Source organism: Trichoderma gamsii (genome assembly GCF_001481775.2).
Source record: "Trichoderma gamsii strain T6085 chromosome Unknown Scaffold_15.2, whole genome shotgun sequence".
NCBI classification, from domain to species: domain Eukaryota; kingdom Fungi; phylum Ascomycota; class Sordariomycetes; order Hypocreales; family Hypocreaceae; genus Trichoderma; species Trichoderma gamsii.
The window spans coordinates 39,199-57,767 of NW_020171352.1; the positions used below are offsets into that span (position 1 = coordinate 39,199).

The 18,569-nt window shown below is 50.9% G+C and overlaps 2 protein-coding genes across 2 annotated transcripts; both read right to left on the reverse strand.

The window, feature by feature from the left end:
• Nucleotides 1-237: 237 nt before the first annotated feature.
• Nucleotides 238-1,919, reverse strand: TGAM01_v204931 (hypothetical protein; the record flags this gene model as incomplete). Its single annotated transcript, XM_018803613.1, has 3 exons — nucleotides 238-479; nucleotides 552-1,236; nucleotides 1,335-1,919. The coding sequence occupies 3 exons, from the start codon at nucleotides 1,917-1,919 to the stop codon at nucleotides 238-240; spliced, it is 1,512 nt and encodes a 503-aa protein (XP_018663310.1).
• Nucleotides 1,920-7,785: 5,866 nt separating this feature from the next.
• TGAM01_v204932 (hypothetical protein) lies at nucleotides 7,786-11,502 on the reverse strand (the record flags this gene model as incomplete). The annotated part of the gene is made up of 2 exons (XM_018803612.1): nucleotides 7,786-10,872; nucleotides 10,942-11,502. The coding sequence occupies 2 exons, from the start codon at nucleotides 11,500-11,502 to the stop codon at nucleotides 7,786-7,788; spliced, it is 3,648 nt and encodes a 1,215-aa protein (XP_018663309.1).
• Nucleotides 11,503-18,569: the final 7,067 nt, after the last annotated feature.

An 18,569-nucleotide genomic window follows, 5' to 3' on the forward strand; every position in this document is an offset into this window, starting at 1 on the left:
TGAATGAAAAACAAAAATCTACTCCACAGTAATAACGTGTCCTTGGTATTGAATTTAAATATATGGGAATAAGAGGCTTGCTTGAAAGCCATGCATTAAATCATTTAAAACTCAGGAGCATTGACGTTCGAAAACGCTTCACAATCATCCAAACCCAAAGCCGGATTCCCCTAACCGTCCGACTATAGCAGTAAAATCATTAAACACCCTTTTGCCTATGTACATACACATGTTTGTTTATACCTCCACCTGCTTGTTGGCACCAACGACGACATCCTCGATTGTCTCGTCACTGAACTTCAGATCCTCTTCAATCGAAACGTGGTCCTTGATCTTCAAGAAGACAACGGGTGCGGCGATGATCAGGGATCCGGCGAGAACACCCCAGGTGGCGCCGAACATGGTGCTGTAAGGGGTGTTGATAGCGTCGAGACGCCAGAAGATGGCAGCACCAGCGGACTGGAAACCCTTGTAGAAACCTATCCAGATTTTGTCAGTAAATGGATCGACGAGGTGTGTTCAATGAGGGTGTATTAGAGAACAAAACTTACCAGCCAAGTTGGCAGCCTTGCGGCCAGAGTTGGACAATGATCCCATCCACCAGTAGATGTTGGTCTGCCAGATGGCATCGTAGAATCCGTAGAAGAAGTACAGGAACATGGGTCCGAGGAAAAGGTGGCCGCCATCGGTCCAGTCAACCTTGTTTGGCTCGTAGTTGGGCTGCGAGACCACGTCACGAGTGGGCTGCATCTTCTGCCAAGCATAACCACCGCCCCAGATGACAAAGGTGAGGACGAAGAGGAAGGCAAAGGACAGCTTGGCGCGCATGGCACGGCCAATGCCAGTGTAATCCAGAGCGTAGCCGTTGATGACAGCGCCGATGATCTGGGCGAGCCAGTACAGCAGGTTGTTGAGGGATCGAGTACGGATGTTGAAAGCAGCAGCGTTCATGTCGTTGTTCTGGTAGGTGTAGAAGATGTTGGAGGCGAAGAACATGGGAAACAGAAGAAGAACCCAGGGAGAGCCGGAGATGGTCTGCCACAGACCAATAAACTCAGACTGCCACGAAGGGTTCTTCATCAGGACAACCTTGGTGCCATCCTCACGAATGACCTTGTCGGCATCCAGCAAGAAGAAGGCAACAATCAAACCGAGGAACATGAGAACGATGAAAGCAGCATAGGTGCCATCGCTGACAGTACCAGTGTGGTTCTGGATGTTCTGAGCCAGGGGGATCTATAATCGGGAAAAGTTAGCGTCAGTCATGGATGAAAATGAGCGTTCAAACCAAACGGCTGAGGCCCATTATGAGAAAAAAGGAAGAGAATACGTACCAGAGAGCCAATGACGGCACCCAGGTTGAAAATGATCCAAAAGGTAGAAATGTATCGACCCTTCTTGTTCTCGGGAGGATAAGCCATCATGACAGCACCCTGAGCAGTCCAGAGCAGACCGGCGCACACACCCAGGAAAGCACCGGCAAAGATGACGAAGCCAATGTTCTTGTTGTGGTTGTAGCTGAGGAAAGAGGCGCTGTAGATGCAGTAACCAAGACCACCAATTCCGATAGTGAGACGGAGACCGAGACGGTTGGCAAAGGTGCCAGAGAAGAAACCAACGACGGCAAAGGTAGAGTACAGAGCGACGGACGAGTGGTCCTGGGCCTTGGGGTCGACTTGACCACCACCTCCCAGACCACTCAGAGAGTTGTACATGCCGGGGCAGAGGAAACACACCAGGGCAACCAGCAACAGCTGGACTCTGGGTGAGGCGTAGTAGATCTCACGGCCAAAGACCTTGTAGCCCTTGTAGATCCATCCATTGGGTCGGTCAACATACTCGTTCTGGGCGGAGGCGTATTCATCGACGGGAGCCACCTGGGGGGTGGCGTCCACGACGTGCTTCTCCTCATCAGCCATGGCGAAGAAGAGAGGCGCAGGCCTTTCCTGATTGCTTATAAGCCTGGAGGGAGGGTTTCTATGTCGAGGGTATCAACGCTCGGCAGGAAGCAGAGCGTATCTGTCTTGGGTTGGCGGAGCTGCGCACGCAAGTTCCAACGGGAAGTAGCCGAAGCCGTGGAACAAGATTGGGGAGCGGACAGTGAAGAAAAAGAAAAGCTCAAGAGAGGATCCAGAGAGGAATCTGGGGGACCTGATGATATATGAATTCTCGTGGCGCAGATCTGACGGGTCCAGCGCTTTTGGAGGGTAGTATCGGCAGGGCTACCCCATCCCGCAATTGCTTCCAGGGGAGGGAACGACCAAAGGGCCACGGTCAAGGTTGCTTGACTTTTAGCACCAGACTAGCTCTCCAGCAACCACTTTCTATTATGGTGCTGTGGATGGACGGATGAGCGGCGAGGGGACCAGGTATCGGTGCGGAGACTGAGCTGGGGGGAGCGACTGGACGATGGACCGCAAAGTCACACCACAATCATCAGCATGCGGACCGGTACCTCGACGTTGGAGGCGATTGCTGTACGGGAAAGGAGTCGAGAGAAGGATGCCGCCAAACGGTGCCAGTGCCTAGCCTCGTGCAGGCAGAGTGTGCATACAACGTGGATCCCGGGGCGTTGGTAGCAGCCAAGAGCAATGCGCCAGAGCCTGCACCGAGCGAGCGAGGGCCTGGTTGGCTACGCTAAATGTTAATGAGAACGGCAATGCGACCTTGGAGGCCGGGCAGGGGTCGCCGTTGGCCCAGCGCAGGCTGAGAGTAACGGGGTGGATCAGGAAGAAAGGTTGCATCAACAGGCTACGTGACAATCGGGAATGTGGGAAGGGCGCTGACTAGTGCTCGTACCGGCCGTGCTAGTCCTGCCACTCGTTGCAGGAGACGAGATAGCAGCAGAAGAGCGGTTGCTTGGGCCGAGAGCCATGATGGCGGCGGCGGTGGCTTTTTAGGGAACAAAGAGAAGAGGCTCTCCGTGATGTTTTGCAGCTGGCGGTCACCGGTATGTGCGCACCTGCCATGGCAGCCAGCAATTGCCAGAGCAACCAACGAGACGTCTCTCCCGGCCAGATGCAAGGCGTGGAGTGACAATTACTGGACTGGCATGTGTCTTCTGCTTTTGGCTGACACATACCGATATCTTTCATCGCCTAATTATAGAATACATTTCCCGACGTCGGGAGGGTGATAACGAGATATCAAGATAGAGCATTATCTATCGCGCCCTAACAGCAGATGAGATGGCATGATACAATGCACTGATAGGGAGCAAGTAACATGCTCCAACACGGCAAGATTGGCGTCTGCCCTCGTATCTCAGGCGGCAGATACAGCAAACAAAAAAAGTTTACACCGTCACAAGACAAAAACCAGCTAGGGACAAATTAAAACAGTACGTAGAGAATTGCAGATTAGAGAAGGAAAAAAACAGACCAGGATACCAGGGTTCGGGCTTTGGTTTTTCTTTTTTTGATGAGCGAGGAGCCGTCTGGTGGAGCAGCGCCACTCGGCTAGGCCGCCACAGCACGCGACTGAGGAAATGGCAGAGTCGAGATCGCAGCGAATATCAACGAATGGGTACGGATAGGCAGATACGAAGTACGTGAGAGAGCTGAAGGATGCTGGGCCGTAGATGGGATCGGTGTCGAATGTAGGTGCTCGTGGCCATGATAGCAAGCGGCCATGTACCAGCAGCCCGTCATCTGAAAGATTGGACGGCTCTGTTGGTTTCAACGGCCAGCCAGCATGTAGCAGCAGCACGCACATTGGTCCAGAGGCAGAATGCAACCCTGCCGCATCCAATATTGCTTTTCCTGCACTAGCAGGTGCAGTAGATGCAAAACGGCAAGGTCTGAACGAGGGAACAACAACAGCTTCTCTGCGTCGTCCACCGTCTTTGCCCCGCGGCGTGGCTTGTCTCTTTGAAGTTTGGAGTAATTACCCTTTTGGTGTTGATTTTTTTTTCTCTTGATTTTATATTTCCATTTATTCTATGTGAATGGGTGTGGTGGCGTTCTAGTTTCGGTTGGAGTTAAAGCCCGCTGCTTGAGTCGCTCTGCCCGTCCCCCAGATTCCTCCCCATGCCCAATTAGCAGCTGATTTCTCTGTGCTGTTTTACTCGCTTGTCAATTCTCACCTCTGGCTTCTGCCAAGCATTAAGTACCTGTAAGAAGAAGAAGAGGAATCGACAGCGAAGAGGCCATCCCTGGCCATCTCACAGGCCGGCCACGCTACAAGTACATCACGCTTCCCTCCGCCTCCTACCCGTATCGGACAAGGCTGGGTCCTCGTATCTCACCTGCCATCGTAAGCTGAGCCGGGGGGAATGAAAACGCTGATGTTTAGCGAAGAAGAGCGCTGTAACTCTTACCTGCTATCCTCTCCCCCTGCCTCATCACCAAAACGAACCCGTCAGCTCGCGGATGAAGGCCCGAATGGCCCCAGCTGCTGGTTGGCCACCTTTGGGGATTCATCCCAGATCGAGGCGCGCCGCCACCGCCCCTCGCAAATGCAAAAACGAGCATTAGCCTTCATCAGAGCAACGCGCTGACTGGCCGCCTGCAAACCCCCTGGGCGGATATCCCAGTGGCCTAATCAGCAGCCGATGCCGCGACTCTGCGCCGCTCCCTGAGGAGGGAAAAAGGTCCGGGGCGGGGCGCGCTTCGGCATGGGGGCCAGCTAGAAAGTAGCGAGCGGTGCTAGCACAAATTGCGGTAGCCACATGATGAGGATAAGAGGCTGCAGGTTGATTCATGGAACAACAAGATCCTGGCCGCTTCATCTTCGGTTATCGGGCTGTGTACACAGATATGATGGCAGGCATTGATTGACTGATTCCATTCAGCAGAAGTCGGTAGTTGTGTGGAGCACAATGCTCGTGTCCGGGCACATACGAGGACAGCGCATGATGCGGTACACATGGATGCAACAGAACAGACGCCACAACAACAACACACAACAGCACAGCATACACAGCATCCCACTGGCATATACGAGCAGCTTGCACGCGATGCGGGCCACTGCCAAAACTGCACCAGAGCCAAATCATTCCTTGGGCGCTTCTCGATCGCACCAACAAACGCCGGCTCTGGGGCCAAGCCATAAAACGGGTCACCCGCCTGCGAGAAGCCGAAGCGCCACAGCTCCTTTGGCTCCAGGAAAAAGGGAGATCGTTTCCATTTCTTTAAAAGTTCCGAGTTGGGCCTAGGCCACCCATGTAACGTTCCCTCGTCCCGTCCTTTTCGGTATCTATTTCCACAAGCCACAAAAGCACAAACAGAGTCATTGGCGGCTGACTAACTATGGCCGTAACTTATCTCGACCTCTTCCCCCATGATCCCGTAATTTTAGCATTTCGAGATCTTGGGAACCGACTCATATTTTTCAGCTCGGCCATCAATCAGGACGCTAGAAGCTCCCCTTGATACTGACGCTAACATATACGCCAGCAGTAGTATCAAGAGCTGCAGTCCAGGGCATTCTGCCAAGAGAGGATACATGCCAATCGCAGCTGATGGCCTCTCCCGTTGGGCATCGCTGCACTGGCTCGTGACATTGATCCAAATGCTAATCCGAGGCCTGGGACCCGTCAAAAGGATGCGCGGGCCTCCACACTCCAATGGCTATCGCGGGGCCCCAGCTATGTATATTCTCCCCAGATGTACTTGTTACACACAATAAACAAGCAGCGAGAAAAGAAACTGGATGTCCTTTTTTTCAGTACAACGATGCTATACTCCAGAAACAGTTTCTCATTACTCTTCTCTTGCCTGTTCCTCTCGTAAGCACTTTCGCCTCCCATTATGTGTTAATGAGTTCCCTTATCCGACTAGCCGTGAGATGCTCTGCTGTAGTCCCCTACACCGGCGATCCCTTAATCTTCTTTCCTTTTGCTACCCCTCACAAAAGAGCGCTGCATCCCCGAGCGAGAGCCAGGGAGTTGCATCCTACAAGACCATACAAGCTTCAAACTGCACGCGCTATCCGTTATCATTGTGGTGGTGACTTAATATATTGGCCAGCACTACTGTCTGAATTCCACACCCTCTTCCCCCTTGCCATCAACCAGTAGAATAGCACCAAAGCCCCAAAGCACAGCGAGATAAACGGAAAAAAAAAAAAAAAAAAAAAGTAAAAAGGCACTTACTCTCATAACGGAGTCCTCGGTTCCCGTACTCTGGTACGTAGTTTACATCAAAACGGTACACAGCCAGCCCGTCCTTTCGCTCCAGAAAAGAAATGTTACATTCGCATGGGCAAAGAAACTAAAACGGAGCGCGAGGCGTATAATCGGTACGCTTATTACGTACGCGCTAATAGGTACTGTACTACATGCTACCAGCCAATCTCCAAAAAGCCATGTCTACCAGTTTTACAAGCTCATGCTTCTGTTTCGTATTGTAGTGATCTCCTTGTATGAAAAATACAGACACCTTCATACATGCGATGACCACAAGTTCACAAGTCAAAAGCCTTGCTCTACAATCATTCTACAGTCTAGTAGTATTTCCAGCTCAACTCACGTTATCAACCTCGGTAGTTTCCTACATCATCTCCATATCAATAGTATATCCACACTCCCTGTCCTGTCCGCTTTACTTATCAATACCTCTCAATCTTCACGCAAAGCAACAATCCCAGGTTCCACCAACCAACCAATCGAGCATGTTACCTCCCCTACCCACCTCCCAATAGTCCAAATCTTAAGGAGCTCATCTCACAACGTTGGATTCCATTTCCCCGGCGTCTACCTACCTACCTATAGCCCATGCTTGAGCCTAGCTAGCCAAGCCATCTGGCATGCCTCCATCTCCATCTCCATCTTCATCTCCATGTCCATGCCTTCTATCCGCTCCATCCCTCCATCTTCAACATACATGATTAGACATGTGCCAGTATAGATTTTCCGCGTCTGCCACGTGTACGGGGTTACATCTTTCATATGCATCGCCTTCTCGGTCCATCTCAGCCATGGTTAGGCGCCGTTGACTTTCGAGCTAGTTTTCACAGTTCAACCAACATCTCTTGTGCTTCTGTCAGCTGCACTCTCCCATCATTTTAATGGAAATCGAATCAATTCAAATTTTCCCCTTCTCCTTCTACCTGGTATAATTTACCATTTGATACAGATTTTGACTTCATGTAATACACAAACGCCTCCTTTGCCATGCCCTCCAACCCATCTCATCCGATCATGACGCCATTCTAAAACCGCTTAAGCATGTTCGCATTTTACTCTTCTTCCCAGCAACTTGATTTAAAAAAAAAAGGACAGATCATGTATCATCTCATTCAATCGGATTTGCTCCAAAATTAGGCCCTTTTGTGTTCCAACGCCCATGCACCCGATAGAAAACTGAAAACCAGAGTTACCAACGCCGTTGCCTTTCACCTCCTTCCGAACGAACGAATGAATAAGAAAGAAAATAAAAGAAACATCGTGTGGGGAAGCATCAGAAACGAAGCAACGCACCTCCCTGAGCTCTTTTCTATTCAACAACCCTCTTTCCTAGAGGCGTTTGAAAGGTAATGTGGGCATTCACATTGCTAGAAACGTGAGACGACGCTCTTAGTAGCATTATAAGAGCCTGTCGCCAATGCTCATCTCCAAGGAAGTTGCCGTCGTTCTGATTCACGGCGCTCTCAGTACCGTCTCGATATAACGGTCTGGTGCCTCGCGTTCTACGGTTCGACGTAAAAAGTAACCAGAAAATAATGCCGGGGTATCGAAATCAAAAGTAGATAGCAATGTATATGTTGATGCCAGTACGTAGAATCTTAAGAATTTCATTTCGCGAGTGGAAGGGGAGAAATGAAATCAACACAACCAATCTGTCTTTAAGCTTGTGGTGTTGAATTCTGTCCAACTCGATCACGCGTAATCCAGCCGAAAATATCCGGTCGGCCAGCCGCTGCTGCCGTCGCCGTTGCCGGCGACTCAGCAGTCTCTCGCTTCGTTAGAGATTCTCGAGGCTCAAGCAAGAGACTCTTTCGGTAGTATGCCACTTGGACATTCCCCTGACTGCTTTCCCGGATTTGCTGAAACTGTGCTGATAACCAGTCCTGCATATCAGGCAGCTCCGTTAGCCTATATGGTATTTGGAAACGTTGGAGTTCGCCGATGATCTTGGCCGTCTTGGTATGCTTGTCGAAGTTGACGACTGTCAAGCCACCTGCGCCGTCTACTTCAGATTCGCTTCCCAGAGATACACGCTTCGTTGACGGGTTGCCAATATCAACAAAAGTCAAATCAGTAAGATACATGCCGAGGAAAGGCAGGCAGGGAGGGACGTGGTCGTGTAGTTTTGTGCGAAGAACTTTGTTGTTTTGCGCTGGCTCAACAATCTCCTGCAGGTTGCGGAGCGCTTCTTTACGCTTCTGTGATATCGCATCCCAAGTCTTACGCAGACGAGTGATGGTGCTGCTGTTAAGGGAGCAGATAATAGCCATCAGGCCATCGTAGTTGTGGAGCTCCAAGAATGACTGTGCAATTTTGATCCACTGCTTGATGACGGCGGCGCGCTTCTTGAGCTCTGAATGCTGAAGTATTGTTTCGGCAACCATATTCGATAGGTCAGTCGATAGAGCAGACATGGCCTTGACGTTTGGAGCTTCTGCTCCGCCCTTCTTCATCCACTGGGAAGCCAGAAGCTCCTCGGGCAAGATGGAACAAAAAATGTCCATCTGCTTGACGGTCATTTGGCGGGCAAGTTCTAGCGGATCAAAGTCGAGTATTGTAGGTGAGGCACCGCCGGCTTTAAAGGACTGCAATGCGCTCTGTTGGCTCTTGGAGATGATAGAAGAGGGAAGAGGAAGATCGGCCGGCACATATTGGCCAATGGCCGTGTTAGTCTTGCCCATAGAAGAGACAAGACGAGGCACCAGTGCCCCTTCATTAGACACACGAGTCGTCAGTTCTAGCAGCCGAGATCCCGCAGATGGTAGTGTAGCATTAAGTCGGGTCTCAGCAAAGGGAATGATGAGCTTCAGTGCATCCCGGTCGGTCTGGTCTCGCCAGTGAGACTCAAGCCAGCCCTTGAAAGCATTATATACCCGCAAGCGAATCGGGCCCGAGGTTTGCGGCGATTCTTCCGCGTATTCAAATCGGTCTATGAGTGCCTCTGTCAACTGTATGGGAGTGGCAAACAGTCTAAACGTCAAATAAAACGCTGAGACAAAGGTGGCATCGGGGGTAGCTTCGTGAGTGGTCAAACGCTCAACCAATGCTGCAAGTGTGCCACCAGTCACCTGGCCTTCTTTGTTGAATACTAGTTCATGTGCAAATGTCTTCATCAGCAACTTGGATTCCACATCATCCACTTCTTCGGTATGAGTAGAGCTTCCAGCAGCGCTCAGCTCGGATAAAGAGGGCTGGTTACGGGGAACCAGTGTCTGGTCAGGGGTAGTGGCTCGCGTTGAGCTCTGAGATACGATACTGACTTCCGAATCTCTACTCAGATATGTAGTGCTGCTTCCAGCGCTAGAGCCAGTCATACTATCAAAAGACGAATGGAGGTCCTGTTCGCGAGCAGAGCCATTGTCGGTCGTCTCTGGGGGTATCGAGGTGGTGGTAAGTTTTGGAAGAGGGGGGAGTGTTCGACCAACTGATGTAGCGGAGGAGGCTGGACTTGATACAGCTTCTCTCACTACTGATGAGGGCCGAGAGGTTTTGGGAGTAGTAGCAGGTGGCGTAGATTCCTCATCCGGCTGGCTCCCGGGGACACGAGGTAGAGGCTTGTCAAGAGCCACGACACTTGGCCGCCTGGCAGGGGAGCTTGCCGATGTGGCGACACTAGCAGCCTCGGATCTCTCTGCCACTGATGGCGTCCTTGATCTAGGTGCAGCGGCATCTAGAACCATCAAATCCAAAGGCAGGGCATTCCCAACAGACTCAAGTTCGAAGTCTCCGGACCTCTCGATTACACCTTTTGTCAAGGCGACGCACTCTCCGGCTGCTCTCACACAGCTTGTAGCGGAATTTAGCATGATGGTATTATCCTGTGGCATAATGATATCTGCGCCTTCCGTTTCCGCATTCGCCAAAGTATCCCGCGCCGCGCACACTAAGTCTTGAATGCGATCCAGGAGAGCATCCCTTGATGAAACCAAGGCATTGATCATAGAACTGCTTTGTGTATTAACTGCATCAACAACAGCCATAAGTTCTCCCCCAGAAATCGCAGACTGCTTGATGGCTATTGCAAGCTCATTGCGCGATTGTGACTGCAGATGCAGGCGTCCGATGAAAGATCCAAGGTGCGAAAGAAACTTATCGTGGCTTTTACTAAGACGCTCAGACACTAGGTGGTGAGGACGAGAAAGCGGAGATGGACCAGCCAGTGATAATCGGTGAGCCATGTTTGCGGAGAGGCGATTCATCTGTGTCATGCTTGCTTGAGAATGTCGATTTGAATGGGTGCCAGCCGGTGCGTTCAAAGACGATAACCGCTTGCTCCAGCGGTTGGGCTGAACTGGATGTGCAACAACAGCATTGGTCTCTTCGGAAGCAAGAGAAGCCTCATCACCAGCTGTGGCAGCAGCAGAAGCACGGTCATCTGGAACTGTCTGCGTCTGTACAACAAACGCTCCTCGGTCTGCCGGGGGTGTAGGCGGAACACACGTCTCTTCGATCACGGGAGGCATTGTATTAATGGTATGTGAGGATGCGTGAGCACGCTTATCATCATCCAGAACATCGAGAAATCGTACTCCCTTGGTGACGACTTTGAATGCCTTTAATATCATTTGGTCCACGACGTCATTCACCTCATCGGGGAACTCAAATGCCACTGTTTGAAGGTCTTGGAGCTGCTTCGCCGTTTTCACAAGTGATGAAAGTTCTGATAGCAGCGATTTGCGACATCTGCGCAGAGGATCGCATCGCTTGATGAGCATTGATTCACGAGTTAAACACCGAGTACGCTCCTATAAGGCATGTGTTAATAGTAATTTTTTGTAACCGATTGATAGTCACGCCATAACAAGATGACTTACCAGCAGATAGCGCACTCCTCCGATGAGGCCCTTCATAAACTCTTGGCTCTGAAACATATGGTCCTCATCAATCGTTGTTATTCGCAGCAGGTCCCAAAAGTTGAGTAGTGCCTTGAGGAGGCTGCGCATTTCCTCCGGCTCGTAGGCCTCACAGTAGTTGGTTGGAAGCCAGCCCCTGGCGCCTGATGTTAAGAGTGTCCCGTCTGCCCACCCGTTTGTGTGGATCGAGTGCACCAGAACAACGTCTCCTTCGTCTAGTGGTAGAGTAACGCTAGAGTCGGCCATTGCGAGACTCGGGTGAAAAGGATAAAAGGCGCGGAGGAAGTTGTGGAAAATGGGCGGCATATGGGGCGTCGGTACGGAGGATAGGTCCTCTTGCGAGCCATTGGGAGTGACCGGTGGCGTCATTTGAGAGCGAAGATGTGACGTTTCTAAACTTGATTCGCCTTTGGGAGTTTGGTTATTGGAGGAAGATCCATCGCCGGCCTCCTCAGATCGAGATTTTGTGAGGTCCAGAGGAGCCACCTGAAGGCTCGCTCGCATACGATTGTCGCTCAGCATTGGGAGGGCCAAGGACACTGGTTGTTGATCAGGTCATCGGATAACAGTCTCCTAATGTAAAACCCAGCGCCCAACGGCCGGTATCAGATGAAGATGTAAACAAAAGCCGGTTGAAATCGGGCTCCGGGAAAGATCACAGCGAATATCCAATAGTAGGGAAGGAGTGGAGTCGTCTGTGTGGTGTGCCGAGAGAAGTAAAAGATTGCAGGTTGAAGATTTGAAAATGACCTAGACTAGTCGCCTTGCAGATGTCGTTGTTTTGGTGTTTGATCTACAAGGCTCTATTGGGAGAAGAAGCTGGAAAGAGACGTGGTCGTGACAAGGCTCAGGAGCGACTAGCTGGTGGCGCAGGGCAGCTCCTGAGATGGCCTTTACTGCGGTATCCGAACGTGATGGATTGAACTGAACTGCGTCATCAGCAAAGTGCACCATGCCTCGGCGATGCTGTGTTGTGGCAAGCAGAGCCTGGCTGTGGCTGGAATGAAAGGAGGTCGTGATGGGAGGCGGGGAGCGGAGCCAAGCAGGAATGAACAACACTTCATTCGCCGGCAGCTTCCGTGACAACACGATGCTGGCGATGGCGGGAATGGCGGAGCGACCAGCAGCTCCGGCCACAGAGCGATCGTGACGCCGCCTTACACAGCAATGAAGCCGTCTGTCCTCGGTGTTGGTGTTTTATGTTTCTTTGTTCTTTGTTCTTTTTGGGGGCTCGTGCTGGAGAGGGAGTGCTGGGAGCTGGCCAGGGCAGGTGCTATACCAGTAAAAAGGACTGGGTACATATACTCACAGACTCAGTTGATACCTGCAGCCAGGTATGGACAGGCCCCAAGCGATATTGCGATGAGAGCCAGTGCGTCTGTCCGCGAACCGATGAGCCGCTGACTCGAGCGGTTCGATGCAGGCAGAATCGAGATCAGAGGCCAGACTTTGGGGAGAATCGGAATGCAGGACTCGCCATGCACTGCGGCGATCCGCGTCGGCTGCGCACGAGCAGGGTTGGGCGTTGTACAGGGTTCGTGCAGTGGGCGCAATTCAGTGTCTTGGCCCCGTGGCTCAGGCGCTTCCCGGTGTACTTCGTACCTGGAGACGAACTGCTCCCACGTTTTTGCTCCAGGTGACGACGAGAGGCCTGCGGTGGGTTGGGGGGGGGGGGGGGGGGGTTTTTGTTAATCAAAGTCGTCTGGCGGCCACTCCGTAGTCTGATACAGTACAGCCTCTTGTGGGTTCAGCCCTTTTGGCGTATCCCACTTTGATTCTGGCTCTCTCAAAATTGTCGTCGTGCGTCTGTCTGTCTGTCTGTCGGTTTGATTTTGCTGACTGCTGATTGTTGCCGCAGCTCCAAGCCAATGTTCGTTTCGTCTTCGTGCTCAAGCTCAAAGCCACAAAGCGGCGTCCTTTCCAACCAGTGGGCAGCGAACAATATTCGTACAAGTATGTCCAAGTCCACACGTGGGCGAGGGAATCGAGAAAGAAAGAGAAGCTCAGATAGCCGTCTCTGAGTCTGGCAGCTCCGGGGAGGCAGCTGTTTATTGCTTGGAAAAGCTGGATCGGTGCGTGTCCATCCGAGCAGCTACTGTACTTTGTTCTACCCACCCAGCATGTTCCTCGCCACCAATCACTCGCCCCCTTTGGCCAGTTCGTCACCTTCCAAGGCGTGTGCTGCCAACTCGTATCCACGCCCCTAGATGCTGTACATGTTTGATGCTGTCTTCGTCACCAGAGGCTAATGTCCCTTGCCCAGGGTCTCAGAGTGACAGCAGGACGGACAGCAGCAGCAGATTTGCACTAGATGGCTCGGGGACAAGGAGAACCGCCAGAAGCACGCCAAGCGCCTGCGCTAAGAGGTCAATCCGCAGGGGTTTTGATGGACTGCCAAGGACATGAGCAGGGATACATGCAGGGGTTTTCGCAGAGGTATCCTCCGGCATCACCAAGTGGTCCCTGCCCACCCGTGGTCCATGCTCTCAAGCTGTCTGGCATAGCACCAGCAGCAGCATGTCATTGTGCAGTGGCGTCTCCCGAGGCGACGGGAGCAACGGTCAAGCTGAGACGCAAATTGGCCAGTGGAAATATGGCAATGCGGCGGCGCCGCATCATGGGAAGGCTGCTCTCACACGAGTGTATCTCGTTTTGCATCATGTTTGATGTCAGACGAATACAGGCAGCCAGCTACGAGAGCTTTTAGAGTTCGCCTTATTATGCTCCCTACTCCACGCGAGCGCCCCAACTCCAGGGCGCAATCATAGACACAGATGACCACCTAAGGAACCTTACTCTGGATTGCGCCACAATAAATCCGATAGTGGTGTCAAACCATGGAGTCAATTGCTATCAGATTTATGCTGCAGGGAGACAATAGCCAAGCCCCTGGGTATTGAACACCATTGTAATCTCTTAGTGCCCTTACTTCGACCTTTTGTTGAAAACAGCCTTCCTCCCTTTATGATCAATCAGTTTTTTTGCCAATAAGAGAAAGAAAGACGCTGTCATTCAGAAGCTGCAGCTCCTGTACGGGGTGCTCTTCTCCTCAAATAAAGGCGTACGATTTCGTATCGTATTCCAGATTGCTGACCTACAGTACCAACCACCACTAGCCATAGGCGGGCAAACCGGGAGCCTATGGGATGAAGCTGATGTCCATCTGTTTCAGACAAAGAAATGAAGAAAAAATGCTTCATTGACAATGTTCCTACGAGCAGCAGCTGTGTCCAACTATTCGTGATACCTACAATTACAAATCAGCACAAAGTCCCTACGTTAGTCACAGTTAGCCATCAGATGTCAACCACCGCTGGGCTACAGCAATAGTGGATGCGCAGCAGGATGTGAGAAGACATTTAGTTGACCAAAAGTCTTGACTTGCGAGCTATCCTATTCTCAAACGCAAGAGGCAGACCTTTAAATATATGCTCTCAAAAACAATTTCAGCTAATGTCTAGTACAGGCACCCAGAAGCGTTCCCGTTGGCGCGGGTATACTTCGAGCATAACGCCCAAGACAGACCGAGATCCATACAATATGCTTTGCAATTGTCTCGCCTTTCCATTCTCCTTTTTAGCAGAAAGGGAGAAGGCATCCAATTTTCAAAGACAAACAGAGCATCTACTGTTAGTAATTGGATTACAAGACACCTGATCCATCTTATCAGCCTACAGCTCTGATTTGTGATTTATCGATTTCTGACAAGTGTGCCGCATCCCCATTATTCTAGGTTCAGTAGTGTTGCTTTGCTCTGACACATACTATCATGATGGCTCTACCAGCTTCATACGACGAGTGCAAGCTGTATATACAAGTACGCCAGTTCCGCCAGAATCTCATTTTCACATACCACGCCTAGCAACACCTTTGGGAAACTTTCGAATTGGAGATTATCTTCAATCCACGGCTTCATCTTTGGCGCACAATACGAAGCATTTCTGTTAGAGGGAGTCCGATTGGGGCAAACTTTGGCTTGAGCTCCATACGAAATATTCACCACTCCGCGCTCATCGTCTCTTGTTTGGCCTACTGGTAGATCTCTTGGAGGTGACGGCATCGCCTCAGCCTTCCCACTTGGCTATTCGTTCGCGATAGCTGTGGCTCCATAACCTTATGACATGCTTTACTTGGTGGGCTGCTGGACTAGCTCTCTCAGGGTCAAATGTCCCTGTGCGCTCTCCTTTCCTATTCCGTTTTCTCTATCAAGGCCATTTCCGACCTGGGGTTTGCCTTAACCCATTGTGGCCATTCAGAGTCAACAGTCACCCTGCTTGAATTTACGACCCCCTGCTTCTCGGCGGGTCAGACCCATCGTTCAGAAGCGAGCAGCTCAAGGGTCAAATCAGAAGCACTAACGTCTCAGCATTTTCCTATACCTCTATGGTATCCAGTGGCGCTTCCCAATCCCATCCACGTGCCGGACTCGTGGAAGCAACGAGAATCAAATTGTTGAATACATTTTCTCTTTGAACGCAACATACGGAACGCAACATACGGAACGCAACATACGGAACGCAACATACGGCTATACTAATAGCAATATTAGGCCTAATGATCTCATGAATGAGTCAGTGCCTTTGACATGGATTGTCGTCACACTATACTGACGGTGCCATAGCGCAGTTGGCGCCAAAGGACAGCCCAGGCCCACACCCAAATCACCAATACAGCTCTTCCTCCTCCTTCCCTGTAATCCATATATAGGTAGGTATACAGGCCATGCAGCTTCCCATGTTTAGATGACATGCCCCCGTATTCTGTACTCGCGGGGTACGGGATGTTATGCGCATAAGACTACATGTGCGTACCGTGAGCTATGATTGCCCCAATATCTGCTAAACGAGGCGGCGTGAATGATGCATCAACGGCATTTGACAGCTTATCATCATCTTACAGCCGCGACTAGGTATCCCCAATTGCCTACCGTGAGAACCAGCTAGTTTGGCAGACACTATACAATACTTCTAAGTCAGACCATGGACTGACCATAAAATCATAGTCTGCCCTTACGAATCATAGCAACCGGCAACGCTGTCTCTGCCAAGTGGCATTCCCAACATCAAGCCGGAAATATCCGTCTCGATTGCGGACTAATGCTACGAGCTACCGGCAGTACGTGAATGTCAGCCAACTCCCGTCCCAGATCTACAGAGAGCCAGGCTGCCAGGTCCGCTGCTGAGTCCGCCGCTCCAAGTGCGGAGCACATAGGCGAGAGCTCCAGGCACTACTATCACTATCACCTCTATGGCATAGCGCGTGAGAGCGGCATCGGACATAACGAAGCCGCCCAAGAGTGTCTCTCGAGCTTACACCCAGCTTCGCTCTTGCAGGCACCACCAATACTTAAGTTGTGGCGATTGTATGGAAGCAACCGCTAATATGACCAGTGCCACATTGACGTTATCGCGCCCTAGATTACGGGTAAGAATTAACGGGCGGTTGATATTAGCGGGCTACTATAATTTAGAACACCTAGGTACTATGAGCTTGCATGCTTCTAACATTAGTAGATGCTGGGTATAGAAGATCAACACTACATATCAGGTAGCGGGTCTTGAAGAATAAAGTGAAACATGGCAGGCATCCTGAGCCTGGGGAAGAGCCGAGAAGCTCTGGTCGCATTGTCACCTGTAGATTACGACGATCAGGTCCAAGGCACTGTGCCAGATTATCATCTGAAGCTAGGATAAATGGTTCGACGCCCTAGATCAACATTCGATGACACACGTCTACCATTTCATTCTACATGTGGTGCTCGTTTTCGAAACAGCATTTTATGCTATGAGAAGTTATTAGAAGCAACAGAGACAATGAAAAGGCTAAGAAGCATCCACAGGCAGCAAAACTGAGTGGACTACGAAAGCTAAGCTCAGCCAGACTGTTTCCGATATACTACTTAGTAGATGGATTCACGGTACCTACTAGATATGTCTTCATTATGGCACATTCAATACGGAGCTACAAATGATTTATATTCACTCGGCCAACAAGCATCATCTTCTTGTTATACCCGGTTATATGCTTACTTGCGAAATTAGTCTAATTGATTGAGGCAGCATCTCTCAAGCACTAGATTCAGGCTACGTGAGATAAGAAGCTGGATGTGAAAAGATGCCTCCAGCAAGATGGGAAGGAGACCGCGGACCATACCGAGCCATACGGATTGCGTTCCGTTTTGAGATATTAAGCGACAAGCTTGGACTGGCGCCTTCCGGTGGCGTTGTTTAGTGCTGTCGAAGTTGAGGGTCTGGCGTTGCTACCCTGCTTGTCTGGCGTACCGCAGCTCGAGATTTGTCTGAGTCAACACGGGATTGAATGCATCCTGGGGGCGGAATAGCTCTTGATATTAACGAAATGTGACCTAAAATTGACTGAGAAATACGAGCCAGTGGATCAATGCCTAGAGAATGGAGCCTGTTATCGGCCAACCACCAAGACATATCATTCGAAATCAGATCTCTTTCGACATGCTTGCTTGACAAGGCTTCTTGGCCTGTACAGATCTTAAACCTGGATCCATCTCAGATTCTGACGCCCACGGCTTGGCGGACGGGAGTGCTTTCTACTAACAGTCGAACCAGGGGCCGGGCTTTATCTCGCCTATTGAAACTCGATTACAAATTTATCAAAGTCCGACCAGCCCTTTGCTCATCACTTCAGCCGCATCTTCAGCTTGCCTGAGGCTGAGGGCTAATGATTAACACTACTTTGAACAAACCATGTTAATATTCGCTCGCAGTGTGAGCTAGGGCATTTCCTCTGGGCGTAGCCAACACCGCGCCAACGCTTCTGTTATTTCCTTCCCCAGATCAAGGTCTTGGAAAGCGTGATGAAATTTACGTGGATTCAACCTGCAGCTCAGCTATGGAGACCTGGCCCCCTTTCCGATCGACGGAACTGGGATCCGGCCATAGTTGACAGACAGGTGGGCGTGTTAGTGAAACCGGATACACCCATACCGAAAGCGATGACAGATGGCTGTCGGAAGAGGCCGATTAGCGTCACTTATACACATCTCTACGCCAGAATCGCGCCACTACTGCTGCTGATTATGAGACACTTATAACATTTTTCTCAATATGCGACTGTAAGCTGTTGGGAAAAATTTTCGTGCGAGATGGCAAGGAAGTTAAGAAAATGAGCAGCGTTTCGTACATACAGAGTCCAAGGCGCAAAGGCTGCCCAGTGGTCCTAGCGATGAGCACCAACGGCACGAACCAACAGCCGCATGTTGCTGCGACGGGGACGGATGCAAGATAAAATTGCCCCGAAATGGATGTTACGCCACGGATGGTAGTCCATGATTTTGCATGTGAGCGGTACAACTTATCTCTTCCGTATCTGCCACTTGCATAACATCTGCATGAGGTGAACAGGGGACCGCTGCTCACCGGTCAGAGAGTGGCGTTGCCTCAAAACAAAGCGCTGTCCTGAAAAACGCCTCCTACTCTCGGCTTCTTGAGATAACAGTGTTGTACACATATGCGAATATTACATGGCGTTTTGACTTACCGGCGGCCCCCAATCTCGTGCTGCAGTGGCCTCACCGGTTTCTCAGTTACGGTCTGTGCTCCATGCCACGAAAT